Genomic DNA, 24655 nt, shown 5'->3' on the forward strand with positions numbered 1-24655 from the left:
GTTTTTACAATATCTGCTTTTAGAGAAGTGATTTGTGAAGTGCTATGTTTAGAAATAAACCAGTTGTAAAAATGCCTTTTAGTAGCTGTGGATCTGAGAAATGGTGTTCTTGCTGTTTGATACTGGATCTTTGAAACAATAAGCTAAATTATGTTATTTTGAACTGTGTTAGCTTGATAATTTTATATAAATAATTACTAATGGAGGAAGTCTATTGGTAGAATGGTAATTCTGTAAATATTTCAAAATAATTACCAATTCAATTTAGATTAAGCAAAATAAAGACATAGTATTGGTATGTAAGAGCATTTAGGTAATGGTCTTCTATCAAGTGGTACCTGTTGAATGAAACCTCAACTACTCATCAGACAGCAGGGGAAGAAATGCCATACAAATAAGTGATCCAAAGGAAATATACTTAAATGATTGAAAATGAGTTTAAAATTTTGGATCCGGGGCAGCCTGGGTTGCTCAACGGTTTAGCATTGCCGTCAGCCTGGGGTGTGATCCTGGGGACCTGGGATCGAGTCCTACATCAGGCTCCCTGCATGGAGCCTGCTTCTCCCTCTGCCTGTGTCTTTGCCTCTCTCTGTGTGTCTCTCATGAATAAATAAATAAAATCTTAAAAAAAAATATCTTGGATCCCTTTGAAATTTTAGATCGAATCTGTCTTTCCATAGAAACATATTCTCTGTCTTCTTTCCTGATACAATCACTGTTCTCAGACCCCTTTCTCCCAGATTAAAGAACTTTTATTAAGTCTAACAAAGTCTGAGTATGGGAGATTATTCTTAGTCCACAGACCATGTGTGGTGGTATGTATATGGATTCCCAGATGCCTTCAGAAGACCACCCCCCAGATTAGGAACCATGTAGGTCCCTTAATTTACATATGGAAAAGTGAGGCCTTGACTGGTTTAAGTCAGCAGTCACAAATTATGGCATGCAGATGGAATTTAGACCTACAGGCATGTTTTGTTTGGCCTGTTAGGATGCTTTAAAATTTTCAAGCAAATAGTTAAAAATCAGGAAATTTTTAGCTTCTCATGAAAATTTAGAGTTTCTGGCACTGTTATACTGATGTTCCTGCATAACATCAATTGAGAAAAATTATGTCTCAGCTACCTCTTTTACATTATTCATGTGTCTTCAGGTTTACAATACTCACAATTCCCTTTTGTCTTATCCCTGACTGTATTTCATTTACTCATGTCATGTGCCTTGCTCTTATGAAAATTTTTGTTCTATTAGTAAATCAGAGGCAGAGTAGAAAATAGAAACTTTTCTCTTGACCCCAAAGCAATTGTAGGTTTCTGCTTTCATCACTCAGGCATTGATTTATAAGCCTTTGGTTCTAGCCCTCCCATTGCCATTGACTTGCTGTGTGGTATTGAACAAATTACTTAACCCCTCGGAAATTTAGTTTTTATATCTGTCAAATAGTCATAGTAAGCGTTTTATCTTTTTAATTTTAAATTAAAAAAATCATTCATTTATTCATTCATGAAAGACACAGAAAGAGAGAGGCAGAAACACAGGCAGAGGGAGAAGCAGACTCCCTGTGGGGAGCCTATTGTAGGACTTGATCCCAGGACCCCGGGATCACCACCCGAGCCAAAGGCAGACTCAACCACTCAACCACTGAGCCACCGAAGCGTCCCTCATAGTAAGCATTTTAATAGTTTATGTAGTTTTAAAAAAATCTAAAGGTTTATATAAAAAAACAGCCTTATAATATTTATATTATAGGGTTAGTATTTTGTTACATATTAGATTGCTTAAAAATGCTGGTTCACCCAAAAAATAAAAAATTTAGGTATTTACAAGATCCAAATTATGGAAGTAGTCCCAGTGTCCCTGGATAGATGATTGGATAAAGAAGATGTGGTGTATGGTGTGTGTGTGTGTGTGTGTGTGTGTGTGTGTGTGTATACACACATAAATAATAGAATATTAGTAGTAGAGTATTACTCAGCCATCAGAAAGTAGTAGATTATTACTCAGCCATAAAAAAGAATGAAATCTTGCCATTTGCAATGACATGGATGGAGCTAGAGAGTATAATGCTAAGCAAAATAAGTCAGTCAGAGAAAGACAAGTACCATATGATTTCACTCATATGTGGAATTTAAGAAACAAAACAAATGAGCAAAGGACAAAGAAGCTAAGAAACTGCCTTTTTTAAAATTAAAATTTTATTTATTTACTCAGAGACAGAGAGAGACAGAAAGAGAGAGAGGCAGAGACACAGGCAGAGGGAGAAGCAGGCTCCATGCAGGGAGCCCTACCTGGGACTAGATACCCAGTCTCCAGGATCACACCCTGGACTGAAGGCAGCGCTAAACCACTGAGCCACCCAGGCTGCCCTCAGAAACTGACTCTTTTTTTTTTTTTTAAAAGATTTTATTTATGTATTCATAGAGACACACACAGAGAGAGAGGCAGAGACACAGGCAGAGGGAGAAGCAGGCTCCATGCAGAGAGCCTGACGTGGGACTGGAAACAGGGTCTCCAGGATCACACCCTGGGCTGCAGGCGGCGCTAAACTGCTGCGGCACTGGGGCTGCCCAGAAACTGACTCTTAACTATAGAGAACAAACTGATAGTTACCAGAGGGGAGGTGGGTGGGGGAATGGGTGAAATCTCTGATGGGAATTAAGGAGTGCACTTGTCTTTGATGAACACTAGGAGAGATATGGAAGTGCTGAATCACTATATTGTCCACCTGAAATTAATACAACATGTTAACTATATTGGAATTAAAATGTATGTTAGCTATACTGAAATTAAAATTAAAAAAAGGAACTGGGTAACTGGGGAATTAGTAGTAGTGTCCAGTAAACAATTTAAATATATGTATTAAAAATGTAAAAATAAAGAAAAATGCTGCTTCATTTGTGCCCTTTGCCTACTGTGATACCTTCAGTGACCTGCATTCTATAGGATATAGTCCAAATTTCTCTGACTTACAATGTTCCCTACCATTTGGTTCCAACATACCTTACCAAAGTACCTTTTACTTTGTATGGAATGGAATGGACTTTGACTCATTCACCATTCATTCCCTCACCCCCACTTTGCCCCATTCATTCTTTTCCCCCCAGAATATCAAGTACTTCTGCTGTACCAGGCACTATTTGGGGCACAGGGGTTTACAAAGCTGAACAAGACAAATCTCTGTCTCCCTTCTCACACTGAAACCTCATATTTTAGGGAGGTAAAATAAATGTCTCTTGAATACATCTTGTATATGCTTGTATCTTTTGTTCACACTATTCTCCATTTTCTCTTTCTTTCATTGTTTTATTCAACAAGTATTTAATGATTGCTTATTCTGTCAGGTATTTTTCACAGAGTGTTGGTTGGTATTATAACAGAGCGAAGTCCCTGCTCCCTTGGAATTATGTTCTTGTTAGATGAGTAAGACATTAAATAAACAAACGAAATATATGTCATAAGGGCTATCAAGTAAAATGTAGCAGAGTAAGAAGATGGAACATTAAAGTGTGTGGGTCGTGGTGCTATTATTTTAGAAGGAATGGTGAGAGACAGCCTTTCTAATATGATATTTGAAAAAAGTTCTGAAGGAGCTAAGGGAGAGAGCCAAGAGGCTGTCTGGAGGGAAAGCAATTTAGATAGGGAGTACAACTAATATATGCTTGATATGTTCAAGGGACAGTGAGGTGGCCAGCAGGGTCAGCAGGGTAAGAGTAGGAGCTGAGAAAGGGAGCAGGAAGGGGTTAAGAGATGAGGTCTGATAGGTAGAAGGGTCTGGATCCTGAAAGTCATTCCTGACTATGGTAAGCAACTTGGCTTTTGGCTCTAGAGTGAGTTGTATCTTCTCTGAATTGTAACCACACTCTCCTTTGTGAAACCTTCCTTGATTAGCCTGTTTACAATGATTTCTCCTTCTAACTTCTGGAACACCAACTGACTATATAACTCCTTTGTTACTTAACTAAGGCAATGCCTGGTTGTCTTCTTATAGGTTTTTTTTTTTTTTTTGTCCTAGCTTCTTTGTAACTTCCTGTAGCATAGGGACTTAGTCTAACATATTTCTATCCTAATTGTTATTTTGTACCTAGTTGGCACATAATATATGTTTGTTTGGTGAGCTCCTGGCCTCACATGTCAGCATTAGGAATTTGAAAGTGATATCTAAGAAAGAGGTGATAGGACTTGGTGATAAGAAATGATGGAGGAATTTCTTAACATAAGGAGTAACATGAAGGTTTTGTTATCCTGGAAGAATAGCAGTGCTGTGGACAGATAAAGGAAAGTTGGGAAGAGAAACTAGTTTTGGGGTAGATTGATGAATTTGGTTTACAGTTTACTGAACTTTCCATGCTAGTAGGATATCCAGGTTAAGCTGTGTGGGAATAATTTGGGTATGTCAGAACATATACAAAGTATTGGTGCCATTTGCTGGTATTATTTGACTGCTGACTACTGTATGTAATTTCAAGAGCAGGATTAGCTTCTTACTCATATTTCTAGTACCTGGAACAAAGGCTGGAAAATAATAGGTTCTTAAGCATAGGCACTTCATAATTGTGTTTTTTTTTTTAAAAAAAGATTTTATTTATTTATTCATGAGAGAGACGCACACACAGAGGCAGAGACATAGGCAGAGGGAGAAGCAGACTCGCTGCGGGGAGCCCCATGTGGGATTTGACCCCAGAACCCAGGTATCATGCCCTGAGCTGAAGGCAGACGCTCAACCACTGAGCCACCCAGTTGTACCGGCACTTCATGGTTTTACTGAAATGAGAGGTAGTTATGATGCATGTCATGAAAGGGTCATAGTCTCTGGAGTTGTGTTATTGTGGGTCTGAATACCAGCCCTACCACCTTCCATGTGTTGTGGTCTTGGTTGAGCTTGTGACCCCTCTGAAGCTCAATGTCCTCATCTGGCAAATGGAATAATGAGACCTTCCTTGCAAGGCTGGAGGTAATGAATGTAGGCATAGGTCCTGGCAGAGAGTAGTGGTTTAAGGAATAGTACCTATTCACTCAGCTATTATCAGTTAATATTATTATTAAAAAAAGATCATGGTTTCAACATTGAATTTCAGACTCAGGCTCAGAAAGTATCTCAAAAGTAATTTGTTTCAGATAACTATTTTGGGTACTTTAATAACATTTATAATCAGATATAGTGTTCAGTCTGCATATAATCACCCACATCGGCCAATCCTGCCAAAGCATCTAGAACTTGGAGAGTAATAAGTTAAACATTGTAGGAACTTGGACTCATAGTACATCAGTTACTATTATTGTGTACATTAGTATTCTAGTAGCTTACATCACCCATTATATTCCCATCTAACAAAATAGCCTCATGGTGGGATAGGAATTCATAGACATGTTGGATGACAGATAATAGTGGAATTACATAGTATCTTGTGTTTAGAGATGTAGCTCCTTAAATAAGATGGAATCATTTTACAGAAGATGAATGAAACAATCTCCATAGCAATAGTTTATAATAATAAAATTAGTGCTTTACTTAGACAAGCAGAGTCTATTCCTGACTAATTTTTTAATCTTTTAAGATATCTGAAATATTTTTTTCTTCAAATTACACATTGAGATTTTGTAGCCTTTTGGTCTGGAGTCCCTTTTCAATTTTTTTCTCTTGATGTAATTCACAAATTCAAATACATCTTTTGAAATAGTTTCCTGATTTTGTAGGTCTCTCCTGGCTCTGATTCTTGAGGAGCTGTTGTTAGGTATCTCTTCAACTGTATGCTTACTTTTGCTTTAGAACAGATGTCGTGGCACTAAGACCCAGAAACCGTTTGCTCTGTGTGGCTGGAGCTGGGCAGGCGGTGCTCACACTGAAGGGAAGGAAGTCATTAGTGCAGACTGAGCTGTGGAGTTGGGTTCTTGCAGGATTTCCTTCCAGCCTTTCCCCACTAAGGTTCTTGGGAATTAAAAAAAAAAAAATCTAAACACACAAACCAAGTTTTCCTATTTACAGTGTTCAGGGAAGGTAGGCATTTCGGGAAGGGCAGATCCTTTTCCCAAGTTAGCCAAGAACGAAGAAAAAAAAAACAGCGTAAAGAAGCTCTGATTACAGATCTTTGGAATTTTCTTTGCTAAATTTTACAAACGAGAAATACACCCAGAATTTTGGGAATTGCTCCAGGCTGCGCGTGAGGGTTTGATTGCTTGTCTAATCTTTTTTTTGAGAAGAGGAGAATTCGCCAAAAGGGGTTTGGATGGCAGGAGCCCGGCTCGGTTTCCGCAGCAGCTCTCGTCCGGAGTCTCTTCTCTGAGGGAGGGTCTCTGCAGCCGGCTTGGAGACCCCCTGCCGCAGACTCCTTTTGCAGGCGCTGGCTGGGGTGGGGGTGGGGGTGGGGGAATGCCCCGCTCTGGCAGGAGTACGCTGGCTGCTGCTGGGACTTCCTAGCCCTGTGGGAAGTGTGTTCGTGGTGTGGGGATACTTTTCATTGAACTGAAGGCGAAAAGACTGGACTCTCCTGGGCTTTTTCCCGTTGCAGTGAATATGGGAAAGAATTAGGGGGTGGGAGGGAGGCAGCATGACTTGCAGTCGCTGCTGCCCTGCATCTGCCCCCAGCCCCCAGCCAGCATCTTGATGTTCCACGTATCGGCTGTACAAATATGATGAAATGGCAGCCCCGGAAGAAGGTAAGTGTCCTGGAGTGGGGACGGGGCCCTGACGCCCAACCCAGGGAAGGGTGACTGGGGGCGGTTGCCCTCGGGTCCCTCCATCCTTTCCGTAGTTTGCTGGGCTGGCCGGATAGGCAGCTCTGTCCCTTTAGGGACTTGGCGCCAGTCCCTCAGGGACGAGTTACAAGTCAAGTTTACGTCCACTGCCCTCTTAAGTTTTTCCTTCTTGGTATCCCTGGACTCTCAGGGGTGACAGCTCAGAAACACCCGTTTGCTTTAGAAGCCCCGTGAAGCCAGCGACAGGATTAGCTTTGCAGGACCTGTCCAAGAGCTGCCAGAGTCCAAGGGCTCGGTGGTGCCTGTCTCTGGGGGACCATTTGGGGCTGCACCCCCGACACATTCCAGTGTCCCTGCAGGTGGGTGTTGTAGCACCTACTTCCCCAAGGGGTTAATAGGTTGCGAGCTGCTGGCAGCTGCTTCCCAAGGGCCCCGCTGGGGGGCGAGCATCCCCAGCACAAACGCCCAGCCCCAGCAGCTGGTTCCCGGGCTGCCGGCCTCGGGGCCTCCTGCCCCAGCGCCTGGGGCCGGGCCGGGCCTTCTGCCTGCGGGGCTCCCGGGCCGCCGCGTGGGCCGGTGCGAGTGCGCGCGCCGGCCATTGTGCACGGGTGTGTGTCTGTGCGTGTCAGCGTGCACGGGCGTGTGTGCATCGATCGTGGGGAAGAGGGGGAGGGGGCACTTTGCTTTTTGCGAGATTATTTCCTAATATGGCTCCTTTGTTGAGAACTGAAGAAAAAAAAATCCAGTGGTTCTATCAAAATAAATTGCTATTGGTCCCAGAAATAACGTTCTAAATGTGGGACTGGTCCCTACCCCAGGACGCTCAGGGAGAAAGACAGCTTTCTTTAAGTTGTTGGCGGCTGTAGGTTTGGCTAGGGCTCCCTTTGCTAACTTGTCTGGCACTGTTAGGTGAACCCAGTGGTACATAGCATAGGAGGACCCCCCTCCCCCTTTCAAATACCTCATTTGGCCATGGTTTTTATTGACATTCTCCTGAAGGAAAACACAGCGAACTGAATGTGCTGTGCCCCTCCCCAGCCTTGACCTGTCTCTGTTAGCAGCTGCCTGGTGTTTTACTTGAACTGGCTTAGCTAAACTGACTCTTCCTTTGTGGCATGATGTGTGATACTGTGTTTTACATCAGAGTTGAAATAGAAATCATGTGTGAAATGATTTTTAAGATATTGTGCATTTGCTATATTGCTAGAGAATCTAACAACCCCCTTCTTTAGTATAGCCTGATAAATTGAAAGGTTTGCTTTGATATCTATAATACAATTTTGATCTCTGACACTAAGTTATTTTCTTACCTCATCCTGAAGTTAGAATCTCTTTTATATTAGTTCTCATCATAGAGGTTCTTTCTGTGAGATTGGTTTCATTTACTTTAGTTAAGAGATCCATGTATCAACCCCCGCCCCCCCAATCCTGACAAAAATTAGGTTGAGGAAAACCATAGAAGAAACCATATAATTAAGCAATTTAAATAGATGCAGCGTATTCCTAAGGTGCTCCCCCATTTCTTCTATATTTGTAAATTGCATATTTATGAGTACTTTTAAGATGTCTGTAAACTATACATTCATAAATGTCTGTTTTTTCTATTTTACCCAATATGCAGTAACTCATGTGGTTATGTCTGTGGAAACCCCTCTGGGTACCGGTATTGCTTGAACCACGGAAGTATTATTCTTGGCAGTCAGGTGGATTTCTGGACTCTGGAAGATTCTGTTTCAAGTGTTAGGATTCACTCTGCAGTATTTACTCACTCTGTGATGCTTAAATTGCTATACCAGAAGGCTGTGTTTATTCACTGTATTCATAATCCCAAACCATCATGTTATAAAGATCCAGATATAATTCTACGGAGTTCATAGAAGATTAAAAAATAAGCTGAGCCATCAAATACTGTATGATTATTTGGTGGTGGCTTGAGAATAATTCTTGCTTCTTCTCCATTGGAAATGGGAGCTTCCTTGGATGATACTCAGTGTTCCAAACCTGGTAGGGTACCAGTAAGTCTTTACAAGGATTAGGCTTATTTTCTTATTCTTCTAAGAATACTCTCATGATCGGATCATTGCCATGGTTTCTGGCTGGGTCTGCTAACACATTTGTAGTGGAACAGTCACATGCCATGTGTTTTGCCAAACTGTTTCATAAAAATCATTTATACTACAGATGAAAAGTGATACTGCATTGATGTGATTTTAACAAAGCTAGGAAGATCATCCATAGAATGCTGGCTGCCCCAAATAGCATTTGTCTATAGCTGGGCTTTATGACTAGGATTGGTTGTTAACTTGCTATTATGGGGTTCTGTCTGTCACCAGTGCTGGCTTTCATAAATTCTGGGCTAACTATAAAAGAATGACTGTAGGTTCTAGGTTTCTTTGTTTCTAACTGAGCATGCAGCTGGGGTACATGATGGAAGGGGAGCTTCTTACTCCTCTTTGCTTACTGGCTGAATTAAACTAAATATTAAAATTCAAGATGTCCCCTACAAAGTATTCAATTAGGGTGTCCTAACTTTTCATAGAAACCCCCACAACATGATTAATCATGTTCTACCCTCAGAATCAGTGAGGAGCTTAGGACCCAGTCCTCCAAAGCCTCCCACCAAGAGCCCTATAATTACCCTAAAGAGTAAGATTCTGTGTAATTGTGATTGCATCATGGTAAGAATGGCATTTAATATCATGCAATTAGCAGCTACCATTTTTAAAGCACCTGTGCTATGCTAGTAGGCATCTCTACTTGCTCTATACGCATTCATTTACTTCTTATCCAGTGAGGTGGTAGGTGTTGTAAGTTGCATTTTACAAATTAAGGAAACAGGTTTAGAGAGATGTAGTGACTTACCCAGCGTAATGCAGAATGGCAGGGTCAGAGGTAGGATTAGACAAGCCCTTGTTTACTTCAAGGTGTGTGTTCTTCACCATTGTACTTAGGAATTTATCCAAGAAAGATAAAGCCTGACTGCTGAAGTAATCTCCATATAAGAAGGTTTGCCATAGCTTTGCTCCTGCATTTCTGGATACTGGCACCAAGATGTTCTTCTTCCTTCTCCTTCTTGAAAAAACACGGTGATTTTATCTACCTCCAAATTCTTGGAGCATTTAGAATCTATGCTCTTTTAGGCTGATTGTCTTTTAAATTGATAGCAACCTTTAAAAAAATCTCTTTATGTATATATCCAGTCTCTCAATTATATACTTCAGTCTCCTTGAGTTCAGGAACCATATCTCATAGCTCTCTCTCTCTCTCTTTTTTTTTTTTTTTCGGTGCCAAGGATAATATAGTTGCTCAATATGTGTTTTGGGAGATAAAGAAAGGGAATCTTAAGCAGGCTTCACACCCAGCATGGAGCCCTATGTGGGGCTTGATCTCACGACCCTGAGATCATGACCTGAGCCGAAATCAAAAGTTGGATGCCCAACCGACAGAGCCACCTGGGCACCCCTCTCAACAAGTATTTGATGTAAAAGTAAGTAAGAACTATTACTTTGTAGAAATTATATTTTTAGACTTTCTTATTCTAAGAAACAGTAGGAAATTTAAATGTAAAAAGATTCAAAATATTTCAGTTGATTCATAGATATTAGATTGTAGTGGGTTATTAAAGAGCACCAGAATATTTTGGCACTGACTTCTGGTCTTTTGTAGGGAATATTAGGGAGGGGACAACCATACTTTCCACAAGATATCTACCGACAGTCATTGTTAAGACACACTACCAGAATCCATAGACCAGACTCCTGGTTCAGTGTCATGATCATTTTATTAATGTAACCTTATTGGCCTGGCAAAATATACTTTCCCTGTTTACACATTAAGAGGCTATCATGTAGCACATTATTTTTATCTTGTACTTGCAGAAATGGTAGTAATTAAAATGCTCATCTCATAGAAACATGTTTGTTTACAATTCTGAAGTGATTTCTGCTCTTTAAAATCCAAGGATTAGTATCAGATAACACTGTGTAAATAAGACTGCAGTCAAAACCTGCAGGAAAGCGGCTGCTGATTGGATTTTTTCATTGCTTATCTAATGTTATTTTACTGTTCACACATAATAAAAGATCATTAATAGGAAGATGTCACATAAGCTATATTAATTATGTCATTTGAGAATCATATGATGTATTTATCTTGTTATACTTGTCACATTAATATAACGTGAATCTGGCTTCTTAAATGATTTCTCTGATGGAGCTTCATTTAAAAAACTTGTTTGGAAGCTCACTTGTAAGGATTCCATTCTGTAAATTTGTGTCTTGGAATAGCTTATTACTTTTACAGAAGAGTGTATTTTGAAATACACTGTATTCCTGTACTTTCTCTATGGTACAGTATTTTGTTTCTGAATTAGAAAGCTAAGGCTTAAATTTTAACTTTACTAAATTACATACTTACCTGCCTGAATGCTATGCTAGTTATTATGATACTATTAATTTTGAACTACGGCTTATATAATAGTGTAAAATTAGACTTAAAAATAATCAGACATTGTAGACAAAAGTAATTATAAAGAGAAGTCTCACACATTTCATGATAAAGGTCTTTCTACAAATCTGTTCTGTATACCATTCCCAGATCATTGAAACCTAGAGGCCCAGGTTTTAGTTCTGGCACTTCCCATGACTTGTGTCCTTGGGCATGTCATTTAATCTTTCACATCTGACTCCCCACTGTTAGAGGTTAGCACCTCATTATCACTTGCTCAATCTACTGCAAATGGCATCCTAATAATTTTTTTTCCTGGTCTCTTTTTTTCCTCTGGTTTTTCCTTCTTACTCCTTTTAGAATAATTGTTAACCCCCCCCCCCACATCTGTTCACATTATTCACCTCCTTAAAACCCTGCTGTGTCTCTTCGTTGTCTCATAGAGGTCTTCAAAGTGGGTAAACACACCTTGGGTTAGGGGCCATGCAAGAAAATGACTGGGTTTGGGGGAAAATAGAACTTCTGTTTTTATGTATTTTTTAATTTAAAAGAATAAGAAATTTAAGTTTATTGATCTTTCAGTATGGTTTGCCATTCCTGTCCTCCTTTGTTCACAGGCTATCAGGGATTTGTAGTGGTGCCCACTCATTGTTCCTGTCAGTCATTTGTTCACCTTCAGTATGCTATGGGGTACTGTAGTTTCTATCATAAAAGATCTTGTCTTAGGTGATTAATTTTATTAGAAGAAGAAGAAAAAGGAAAAATGTAAATTATATAGTGATGAAGAAGATGGGCTCTGCAGCTAGACTGCCTGCGTTTGAATTCGAGCTCAGCTGCTTCATAGCTGTGTAGCCATTGCTTAACCTCTCTGTACTTCACATGTCTCCTCTACTGAATGTGACTGGCACCTAGCTCTTAGTGTGCCCTAGAAGATATAATGTAAAATATGTACCAGGGGTGCCTCACACTTAAAATGTGCTTACTACCTTTTTCCTGTTGTTATAACTGTATCTTACAGTGTAGCTGGCCATGGCTCACCAAGGCTCTTGTGTTTTGCATTTACTCTGTCCTTTACCTAGAATACCTTCTCCTTGTCATTGGCTTGTGTTCCTTTTGTCACTGGCCATAACCTTAAGAGTCAACACAAACTTCTCCTCCTTAGTGAATCCTTCTTAATTGCTGAGCATAGTTGGCTGCACCCTCTTTTGACTGTATTTGTATGGGCTACCATCATAGCCCTGTCATTGTCAGTGTGTCTGTCTCTCCCAGTGTAAAGTTTTGAAGGAATAGGCACAGAGTAGGAATGGAATGAGTGAATATTTGAAAAAATGTAATGCATTTATTGATAGACAGTGATCTTCAATCAATTGGCAAAATTCTCTGACTTGCCAGTTATTGGAGATGTCTAACTTGCAAGTTTATCTCTGCCCATTTCTCACCCTCTTAGAATGCCATATGGACTATAAGTGAGGGTGATTCACTAAAGGGGTAATCTTAACTATGCACCTATTAAAGATGAAGTCACAGTTATGAGGTAGTGGTTGCACAATATTGTGAATGTACCAAGCACAACGGTATCATATACTTTAAAATGGTCAATTTTGTATTATGTGAACTTCCCCTCAATTGAAAAAAGGGGGGGGGAGAGTTAACAGTTATTTGTGACACATCTCATGACTGATCATCTGACATCAGTACAGCAACACCATGGTTTTAAACCACTGGAGTAAATCTCTTTTCCCCTTAGCCTCAAATATTTTTAATTCTGTAAGATTGGTAAGGAATGGCCATCTACAGAAAACTACTTCCAGGAACGTTTGAGAAGCTGGGAATGGTCAATAGACTTGATAAGAAGTGAAGGAAGTCAGTGATGAGAAAATCTGATTTGGCACCTTTAGTGTTCAGGAGCAAGCCAGTAAACATTGCCAGTGTGAGAGACTACAGAGTTTAATTGGCCCAACCTCAAAAAAGGGCGCCAGCAGCCACCTTCATTTTGCTAGTCAGTTACAGTGATGACATATGTGGAAAACACAGTGGAAGCAAGAGGAAGCCTGAAGTCCCAGCTGGCCCTATCAGCTTTAGCTTCCACAGTGATTTCATTAAATCATTAATAACAATGTATGTTTCAGCTTTAAGATGTGTTAACACCATGTAGTTTTATTGAAAGCTATAAAAATTATATCCTTTAACTGACATTTTCAGGATTTATATGAATCTTTTGTCCTGAACTTTCTTGTTAGTCTCCCCCCTTTTAGGTTTCTGTAGCTAAAAAGAGTATTTTCATATGATTGAGACCTTTGTTATTTATCGTGTTAGAATGTTTTGTCTCTGTTATTTTGAGTATTCTATGCTTTTAGCATATATTTTAAGAAAAAATGTAAAATCGTGTCTTTTGGCTTATACCTGCTGTGTAATAAATTTAGCATTCTAGAAAACATTCATGAAATGAGCTTAATGGCAATTGTCAAAGCTGCACATCAGTTTTTTGCTGGTAGATGTCTCTTTGTTTGGATTATTAAAGGACTGAAATTTCTCTAGCTTATTTCTGATTATGTAAGTCAATGTCCATTCATGAAATACACCCATATTTCTAGAATCATTTAGTTTGTGGGAGATAATATTTTGGATTCCTATCATGTCAGGGGACTGACACTTGTAGAAGTACAGATTCTGAGGCAATTCTGAGTTAGAGAGCAGTTAATATTTGGAATAGCGTCAAAGTGGAGTTGGGAGCCAGGAGATCCTTGTGGGAACTGTGTTTGGATATGTACTATCCCAACATGCAATATACATAGACTTGAACCTAGAAAGGTAATGGCTGGGCCTAGGGAAGGAAGAAACTCTTAAGGAAACTTTGTTGCATGCTCTGGGATAACTTGTTTGTATTCTATATTGGCATGCTAACACTGACTAGATCAGATATATATAGCTTTTTTTTCCATTGGTAAATGATTCATTATTTTAGTTTGTCCAATATAGGTGTTCCTTCTTTTAAGGAAAATCGAAATATAATTTTTTAAAAGATTTTATTTATTTATTCATGAGACACACACACACACACACACACACACAGAGAAAGAGAGAGAGAGAGAGAGAGAGACAGGCAGAGGGAGAAGCAGGCTCCATGCCAGGAGCCCGATGTGGGACTTGATCCTGGGACTCCAGGAACATGCCCTGTACCAAAGGCAGGCGGTAAACCGCTAAGCCACCCAGGGATCCCCAAAATATAATTTTTAAAATCTGAAAACAGACTGAAAGCCAACTTATTTTACATAACTAAAAACCTTGAATGTCCCTTATATTTATCTGGATCATTACTTCACTACTCTGGCAATTAGTTTAAGCATTTTTTATATTTTTAATAGTTATAAATGAACATAACAAGTATGCATATACATATTTCAGGATTATGTGCAATTGTGGTATCTGTGAAAAACTTTATGCTTAAGCCCAGACCTGCCAGATACTTTTGGAGCTGTGTTTGTGGAGTTGAGATTCTCAGGCATAGGTAAGATTGTTTTTGAGGAGTAGAGAGAAAAATGCCATAATGAGTGATTGTGGACTCATTTTAATTTTGATTGGGCGTTGGGTTTTTATTACCTAATAATTAGCTTTTTATCCAATAAGAGGGTGGGCTTGAGAAAGAAAAGATAAAATGCAAACCACTTTGTTTTACTGTTAATTTTGGTAAAGATTTTAGGTTGAACTGTGTGAAATTGCTGATGTTTAACCATCTTTTACCTACAGAAATAGAAATTTATTATGGTTCAATTAATATTTGGGGGTTAGGAATGGTGGTGATAAATATTGAAATTAAGACTAAAATGTGTTTGGGGGATTAATTATGAATTAATTTCAAAGTCACTATGGTTTCCATGGAAAATTGCTACACTAATATTTATCTATAGTGTTCATATGAATTTCTTGTTAACTCAAACTTAATTCATTAATCCTGCCAGCCCCTGTTAAGTTTCTATCATTTTTTTTTATGTGAAATTTTCTAAAATATATTACACATTTTCTTCTTTCTTAAACAGTAGGTACTAAGTGTGATGTAAGCTTCTCCTGGTTACTTAGGGTATTATCACAAACATGAATTATTCTACTTTGCTATATAATACAGCAACACTACAGAAGCTTTTAAGAATGTGGAATTTTTTCCCATACTGAATGACCCTAGGTTGCTCTTTATTTCTTTAAAATACTTTTATGTTGTCTTTGTACATATTTTTCCTATCTTTCCATGTTACCCAAAGTAATGCATCTGTCATGTACCTACCTTTTGCAATTCTGTTTTCTGTCTGTGGTGGGTAGGAAATCCAGTTGAGTCTTACCTTGTGATTAAGATGAAAGTACTTTGAATGAGGGTTTCTCTTATGAGTGTGTGAACTTTAGATTGTGACCTGCGGCTTTCTATTTTGACTACATAGAGGTTTTTTGTTTTTTAAATTTTCTTTAATTTTGATTTTTTTTAAAATACTTTCTGATTTTAGGCTAGGTTTTAGATAGTTGAAATGGTTTAATTAGTGACCTTTTGATTAGTGAGATACTTATTATGCTGATTACTGTTAGATATTTGAGGATGCACGGTCACAGGAATTGAAAACATTTGAATGATTTGGTAAATACCAGTATAGTTTTTCTCCTCTCTCTCTTTGCTTTGGTTTATCTGGCTTGGCATTTTATTTTTTTAAATTTTATTTATTTATTTATTTATTTGGCTTGGCATTTTAATTTTTTTTTTAATTTTTATTTATTTATGATAGTCAAAGAGAGAGAGTGAGAGAGAGGCAGAGACACAGGCAGAGGGAGAAGCAGGCTCCATGCACCGGGAGCCCGATGTGGGATTCGATCCCGGGTCTCCAGGATCACGCCCTGGGCCAAAGGCAGGCGCCAAACCGCTGCGCCACCCAGGGATCCCTGGCTTGGCATTTTAAAAAATAACTTGTTTATATATACACACACACACACACACACACACACACACAATAAAAGATTATGGCAGAGGGGCACCTGGGTGGCTGAGTGGTTGAGTGTCTGCTTTTGGCTCAGGTCATGGTTCCTGGGTGCTGGGATCAAGTCCCGAATGAGGCTCCATATGGGGAGCCTGCTTCTCCTTCTGCCTTTGTCTCTGCCTCTCTCTCTGTGTCTCTCATGAATAAATAAATAAAATCTTAAAAAAAAAAAAGGATTATGGCAGAAAGAACTACTACTAGTAGTTTATGTGGAGAGTAGAATTACATACCCTAGGAGCACCTGGGTGGCTCAGTGGGTTAATAAGCCTCTGCCTTCAGCTCAGGTCATGATCTCAGGGTCCTGGGATCGAGAGCCCTGCATTGGGTTCCCTCCCTCTCCTTCTGCCTGTTACTCCCCTGCTTGTGCTCTTTCTCTCTCTCAAATAAATAAAACCTTAAAAAAAAAAAAAAAGAATTTCACATCCTAGGGAGTGTGATTGCCTTTGAGAAGAAATGACCAAAGAATATGGGATTTAAATATTAATTAGTTACACATTAATTGACTAAAACATTATTTTTATAGTGACATAAATATTAATTATTTTATTTATTTATCTTTAAAATTTTATTTATTCATTCATGAAAGACACAGAGAGAGAGAGAGAGAGAGAGAGGCAGAAACACAGGCAGAGGGAGAAGCAGGCTCCACGCAGGGAGCCTGATGTAGGATTCGATCCCAGGACTCCAGGATCACACCCCGGGCCAAAGGCAGGCGCTAAACCGCTGAACCACCCAGGGATCCCGTTACTTATTTTAAACAACTTTTTTAGTTTTGGCTTAGGTTCGTGGTAGACAGATTTTATGATACTGAGACTGAAACATTTTTAGAAATGAAAGGACCTTAAGGAACACTTAATGTTACAGATTAGGAAGCAAAGTACCAACCAGTAGGGTAAATTGGCACCCTCAGAATCATGTAGCTATTCCAGGGCTGGCCTAGATCTTAGGCCAGCCTCTGGATATTTAGAGGCTTTATCCACTATACTGCTTCTACTGCTCGAGCAATTTGGAATCTAGGGTTGGGCTTATTTCTAAAAAAAGACACTTATATAGATGGTATAGTTCAAAGATACAAGAAATCTGTTTGCTTTCAGATATCTCTTCTGTGACTTCTTTTCCTAAAATTCTTTTGTGCTAATGCTTGAAAAATCCAGAGTAAAATGCAAAAGCTTTTTTTTTTTTTTTCCCTGTTTTGTTGGTTTTGCTATTACTTAGCAAGACATTCAGAAATGGGATCTGTAAAAATACCCTCTTGTCATAGCTGGTAGGGAGGGGTTCATGAACCATAAGGACCTTAGTCATGGAGAGGCCTGATTTGAGGTGGAGGATGGGGTTACTTTGATGGGAATCATGAGTAGCCTAGAATCAGCATTAAGGTAGGTAGGAGTGCTGAAATACTGACTCTATCTTTGGCCTTCCATCTTGTTCCTGTCTGTGCAATGACCTCCCCCAGTGCTATGTGTTCCAGGCCTCTGGAAATGTATGCCTTGGCCACAATGCAGGAAGGCTTGTTCGGATCTTCCTTAAAAGTGACACATGAAGGCTCCACTTTAGATAACTAGTAGAGATGCTCTGGTGCACAGATGGCATCACTTTAGATAACTACCCTGGGACCTCACCACTATGTCCCTAGCTTTATAAAAGCTATGGCTTGAGGTCCAAACAGGGCAGAAAATAGCGGTGGAGGATGGGGCAGAGAATGGTTGCCTACCACCTGGATCATCCATCTGTCATATACCCAACTGTCAGTAAGTTGCCCTGAATAAAACTCCTTGTAAACGTGTGGGGTGGTTTGCTTTGTCTTTTGGTTTTAAAGTGCCTTCTTGATCTGAAGGATACTTTACTGACTCTCCTCCATCTTCTAACAAGGGTTCTGTGATTTGAGGGGACAAGAGAACCAGTTGAGAATGGAAATAGAGGATGTTGGCCACACATTTCACATACTCCATAATTTTAAGGAAGGACCAGTTCTAGGTCAGAGTAGTTGATGCAAAAGGACCACGGGTAAGGGAAGAAAAATTAATGGATATTATCTATAAAGATGAAATAACTTATCTGAAAGTAAATGGTTTATGTTGGCTTATACAAGTGTGAACTAGACCTCACTGGTAAATAAGTCATATCAGGATGTACTTTGTTCTAATTATTTCTGATGATAGTTATGGTTCTTGAGAAATTTTATTGAACCATATAAATGGTATCCCATTTATAGTGGTCATGAAACAATTTAGAAGAACTAGGTTATTATGGAAACCAGTGTTTTCAGTAAATAACTATAACTGTGGGTAGGTTATCTGTGTTAATTTGAACAGAACTCTTATTTTTTAAAATCAATACATAACAGATCTTTGCATTGCACCATACTGACTTAAGAATGAATGAGAATATAAATTCCTAAAGCTAATTTTTATTTTTTTTATTATTATTTTTTTTAATTTTTTTTTCTAAAGCTAATTTTTAAATTATAAATTTATATAATTTAAATTATTAATCTGTAGACTATTCTGCTAACATTTAGAAGTTGATTAAAAGAGGATAAAAATGTGGAGAAAGTAACTGGATTTCCTCATCTCTTAAAAATTTAAACAAAAATTCTAACTTTAAGAGATATCAGTTAAAGGAAAGATCTTCAATTATAGGTCATTGACCTATATGTGTTGTTACATATACAAGTATAATTAATACTTATATTGACCAAATCAGGGAAGCTTAATTGGCACAGAGGATATAATCTCATCATGGATGAGTTTTAAACACTAATATAAAAATATATAATTTTTGGATAAATAGAACCAGATATTTGTTCAGAGTTTAAAATGTCTATAATTTCTTAATGGATTCTGTTAGCCATTTTTGAGACTGTTTCAATGGTATATGCTTTTAAATGAGAAGAATTGTAAAAACCAAATTTCTTTTAAGTGATCAAATTATTAAACATTTACTAAAGCTTTTGGAGATGCAGATATGAATAAAATACATTTTCTCTGGAAGGGAGGATGAGGCCAGTACACAAAATACCTGAAATGTGAGGTGGCATATGTAAAGTATTACCGGAGAGAGTCAATAAAAGGGGAGGTGACAGCTGAGTTGATAAAAGAAGGGAAAGGGTTTGGAGTTTGGAATAGAAATTCATAGACCAAGAGAGTCTACCTGGTGGAGTGGCATTTTGGCTATACTTGGTGCGCTGATTTTTACCAGACAGAGGAGCTGAGGAGGCCATTCCAGGCAGTGAGAATAATGTAGGAGGGAAAGGCAAGCTCTGAGCATGTTTTTACAACATGGTAAGGAATCCCAGTTTGGCTGGAGGAAAAGCTTCAAATGCCAGCTGAAATGCGGACAGTAATTGGCCCCAAAGATGGTGAAATTAGGTTTTCACATGCTTATTCTCCTCCTAATGCTTAGTGAGTAACTGGTTTTTCTCACCGTTTCTTATTAAAGAAAGATGAAAAACTGAGTAGGTTGCAAATGATGGGATTTTATTTGGCTCTGCAAGGATTTTTATAAATACTACAGCAGCTGTTTATATGTTTTTCATGATTGCCCTTATGCATATCAGAATGATTCTCTTCATTGTTTCTGCATAAGTCCACATTTGACTCAAGTTTATCTTTGAATGTTTGCCATTCTCATTTTGTTTGTACTCCCTTGGGTAGTATTACTTACCTGATGATAGGAATATCATAAATTTGGAATTCCAAGCACTTCCAACTTCAGAATGTCATCTCTTTACTACACATATTATGTAGTACTGTTAAACAGTCAGTTTGAGGTCTGTAGCACAATTCACAAAGCAACAATCTCTCCTGTATTTCCAAATAAAGTACTTGAAGGGAATGATATTTGCAGAATGTGCTATAGTGGTAAATTTAGAGAGTACAAGATAATTACTTGTAATTATGGCAATTTCTGTAAGGGAAATCATCTTAATTTGTTCCTACTAAGAAATAGAATTGCTCTACTCATAGCATTTGAATCTTTTTAGGAGATTAATGCTGTGTGCCTTCATTACTTTGAATGGACATTACAGCTTTTCACTACATCTGAAATTACCCCTTTAATTCATGCTTCTGTTTGAATTTCTGTTAAATGCAGTCTTCACTTTTAAAAAATCATATTCCAGAGCTCTTGTTGGAGAAAACTTACACGTCCATCCTAAGCAAGTTGTAAAAGAATAGTACATCTCTACTAGGAGAATAAACTCCCAAAGAAACTGTAGTCTGGATGGTGAAAAGAGTCTAACTTGTACTTGGAGCGTTCACCTGTCATGTTATTCCCTGAAGAGTTTAAAATTTAGATGGTCTTTAGGCTGATAGGTAATTACTATGGCTTAAAAATGATGCTGAATCTCCGAGCATTTTTATGAAGACAGCATTCTGACTACTTTTTTATTGTTAAGTATTTAATTATACCATCTGGAAAGGGTTACTTGTATGTAGTTAAGACAGTAAACTGGAGTGGGAAGAATGGGTTTATATGAGAATATAATTAATTGGAAAGAATATTGAAACAAATGATGGACCTATGTCTCCATAGGTGACAAAGGTATTAACTATGGAAAGCTAACTCATTAGGCTGAGATTGTCTAAAAAAATGAGTGATTTCAGTCTTCAGAGCTAGTGGGGTAGCTTAAACAATTCTGAGTTTTCAATGAACACTTATTTCTTCATGTTATACATGAATTTATTTTGGCTGCAGGTGAGGTGACTTGGTGCTAAAATTTCTGTCTCCCTTGATGTCAGGTACAGTACTTAGCAACCAGAAGCCATGCCTGAGTATAGCAGCTTTTAGGGAGGATCAGGTAACCCTGGTGAGAGGCAAAAGCCACAAGTGACTCAAGAGTTGTTCTTTGATTTTGAAATGTCCTGCCCTTTCTACTAAGACCTAAGTTTGTAGTCAAACTTGGGTTAATTGATTGAATAATTATTTCAATATGCATTTGTTGAGGGCCCATTATGTGCCAGATGCTGGCTATTTATTTCATAGTGAGGAGGGAAAATGAGTAATGCTTAATGGTAATAACTCCATTATCTCAAAATTTGGGATAGATCAGTTTAACCTTATGAATGTTTGCTAAGTAAGTTAGTAATTACTGGATTTGAGAGAACCAACTAATTTACTAACTATAAGCACTCTAATAATTTATGAAGTGTTAGATGTTGGGAGTGCAGATTCAGATATCATATGATCCCCATTCTCAAGGAGCTTACAGTCTAGACAGGAAGTCAGAGGAGAAAATAAATTATTGCAATACAATGTGATAACAATGGTACCACATACAGGGTGCTATGGGAACATTGAAAAGCAGGAGAAAGGAGGAGGAGGAGGAGGAGGAGGAGATGTGAGCTGAGCATTGAACTATGTGTATAAGTTGTCTAGGTTAATGATAAGTGTGTATTTCTAGAATACTTTCTTAACACTTCTTTCATTTTTATTACAGTGATTTTCAAAAGTAAACCCATTTTTAAAAGGGTTCAGCACATTCTGATTTCATTTATTAATCTCATGTTACTGTATCATAGTTTGATTTCCTTTTAATACTTTTGGAAGATAAATGTGCATTTCCTTCATATTCACCTCCAATTAGATTAGTTTTCACAGTTGGATTCTTAATAAAATGAGTGCTACCTTGAGTCTCTCTTGGTGCTTTCTTTCTTTCTTTCTTTTTTTCTTTCTTCCTTCTTTCTTTCTTTTTTTCTTTCTTTCTTCTTTCTTTCTTTCTTTCTTTCTTTCTTTCTTTCTTTCTTTCTTCTTTCTTCTTTCTTCTTTTCTTCTTTCTTTCCTTCCTTCCTTCCTTCCTTCCTTCCTTCCTTCCTTCCTTTCCTTCTTGGTTTGTTTTTTCCTTCCCCTTTCCCTCCTCCCTCCCTCCCTTCCTTTCTTCTCTCCTTCCACCTTATGGCATAATGTCTTCCTTTTTAAAAAATACTTTAATATACAGACCTTTTGAATGTATTATACCCATATTAATTTTTTTCCTTAAATTTTTTTTAAAATTAGGAATGCAGTTCTCAAAGTATTTTTCATAGATTTACTGAGGAGGAAAAATTCTATGGTAAATAAATTCGGAAGTGTACACACTGTTTTCCTTTTGGAGTTTCATTTGGCATATTGTGAGGGTTTTGAGAAGTCCTACAATTAAGAAAGAAAGGAAGGGAGGAGACACTTCTTAACCTTTATTTGACAGAATGTATCCTAAATATGACTTTTTTATGGAATGAAAATATATGTATTTTGGGAATTGCTTTTTTTTTTTAAGATTTTATTTATTTATTCATGAGAGGCACAGAGAGAGAGAGAGAGAAGCAGAGACACAGACAGAGGGAGAAGCAGGCTCCGTGCAGGGAGCCCGACGTGAGACTTGATCCCCGGTCCCCAGGATCATGCCCTGGGCTGAAGGCGGCGCTAAACTGCTGAGCCACTGGGACTGCCCGGGAATTGCTTTTTAAAAATTTATTGAGTATAGACATACAATGTTATATTAGTTTCAGGTGTACAACATAATGACTGGACAGTTCTATACATTACTCAGTGCTCACTGTAACAAGTGTAATTATCATCTATCACCGTACAGTGTTATTAAAATATTATTTAAAAAATTTTTTTTAATTTAATTTTTTTATTCATGAGAGACACAGAGAGAGGCAGAGACACAGGCAGAGGGAGAAGCAGGCTCTATGCAGGGAGCCTGATGTGGGACTTGATCCCGAGACTCCAGGGGGCCGAAGGCAGGCATTAAACCGCTGAGTCATCCAGGGATCCCCCTAAAATATTATTAACTATATTCCTTATGTTTACTTTTCATCTCTGTGACTTATTTATTTTATAACTGGAACTTAGTACCTCTTAATCCTCTTCCCCTATTTGACCCATACCCCTGGTCCCTGACAGCCACCAATTTGTTTTCTGTATTCAAGTCCTTTTTTTAAGTTTTATTTTTTACTTTAAAAATTTTATTAAAAAATTGTTTTAAGTATAGTTGACACATACTGTTACATTAGTTTATGTGTGTATAACATAGTGGTTTGACAAGTTTATACACTGTGCTGTGCTCACAAAATAGCTATCATTTGTCATGCTATTACAGTATCATTGACTATATTCCTTATGCTGTGACTTTTATTCCTGTAACTTATTTATTCCACAAGTAGAAGCCTGTATTTCCCACACCCTTTCAACCATTTTGTCCATCCCTCATCCCCCTCCCCCTGGCAACCATCAGTTTGTTCGCTGTATTCATAGATCTGATTCTGCTTTTTGTTTATTCATTTGTTTTATCTTTTAGATTCCATTCCATATATGAATTAAATCATATGGTATTTGTCTTTCTCTCTCTGACTTATTTCACTTGTGTAATATTCCATTGTGTGTATATATCACAATTTATCTATTGATAGACAGGTTGCTTCTATATTTTGGCTGTTGTTAAAATGCTGCAATAAACATAGGGTGTATGTATCTTTTCAAATTAGTGTTTTCATTTTCTTTGGGTAAATATCTAGTAGTGAAATTATTGGATTATATGATACTTCTGTTTTTAATTTTTTGAGGAACCTTCATAATGGTTTGTACAGTGGCTGTATCAATTTACATCCCCACCAAAGGGTTCCTTTTCCTCCAAATTCTTCCTTACACTTGTTATTTCTTATCTTTCTGATTTTAGCCATTCTAACAGGTATAAGGTGATACCTCACTGTGTTTTTTGATTTGCATTTTCCTGAAGATGAATGATGTTAAGAATCTTTTCATGTGTTTGTTGGCCAACTGTATGTCTTTTTTTTTTTTAATTAAAAAAATTGTTTATTTATGAGAGACACAGAGAGAGAGAGAGAAAGGCAGAGACACAAGCAGGCTCTATGCAGGGAGCCTGACATGGGACTCGATCCCGGGTCTCCAGGATCATGCCCTGGGCTGAAGGCAGCACTAAACCGCTGAGCTGGGGCTGCCCCAACTGTATGTCTTCTTTGGAAAAATGTCTATTTAGGTCCTTTGCCCATTTTTTAATGTGACTTTTTTTTTGGTGTTGAGTTGTATAAGTTCTTTATATATTTTGGATATTAACCCCTTGTCAGATATATATTTGCAAATATCGTCTCCCATTCCATAGGTTACCTTCTTGTTTTGTTGACAGTTTCCCTTGCTGTGCAAAAGCTTTTTATTTTGATGTAGTCCCAATAGTTTAATTTTGCTTTTGTTTCCCTTGCTTTAAGAGATGTGTCTAGAAATATATTGCCATGACTAGTATAAGAGAAATTACTGCCTGTGTTCTCTTCTAGGATTTTTATGGTTTTAAGTCTCACATTTAGGTCTTTAATCCATTTGAGTTTATTTTTGTTTATGGTGCTAGAAAGTGGTCCAGTTTCATTCTTTTGCATGTAGCTGTCTGGTTTTCCCAGCATTATTTATTAAAGAGACTGTCTTGGAAATGGCTTTCTTTCTTAAAATCTTTGTTTTTGTATTAGATAAAAGTATTCAGACACATAATCAATATGGAAATATTCTTATGG

General features: G+C 38.0%; 1 protein-coding gene across 3 annotated transcripts in view; it reads left to right on the forward strand.

The window, feature by feature from the left end:
- TTC28 (tetratricopeptide repeat domain 28) overlaps positions 1-24655 on the forward strand; it is a 616175-nt gene that overhangs the window by 189831 nt on the left and 401689 nt on the right. The window contains exon 1 of one of the 3 annotated variants that reach the window (XM_041728770.1): positions 5688-6654. The exons of the other annotated variants lie outside the window; for them this stretch is intronic. Within the exon in view, the coding sequence (XP_041584704.1) occupies positions 6628-6654 (27 nt within the window). The 5' untranslated portion in view covers positions 5688-6627. Of the gene's footprint in view, positions 1-5687; positions 6655-24655 lie in introns of those variants that run through there. 3 annotated transcript variants of the gene reach the window in all.

Source organism: Vulpes lagopus, chromosome 14, assembly GCF_018345385.1.
Source record: "Vulpes lagopus strain Blue_001 chromosome 14, ASM1834538v1, whole genome shotgun sequence".
In the NCBI taxonomy this organism is placed as follows: domain Eukaryota; kingdom Metazoa; phylum Chordata; class Mammalia; order Carnivora; family Canidae; genus Vulpes; species Vulpes lagopus.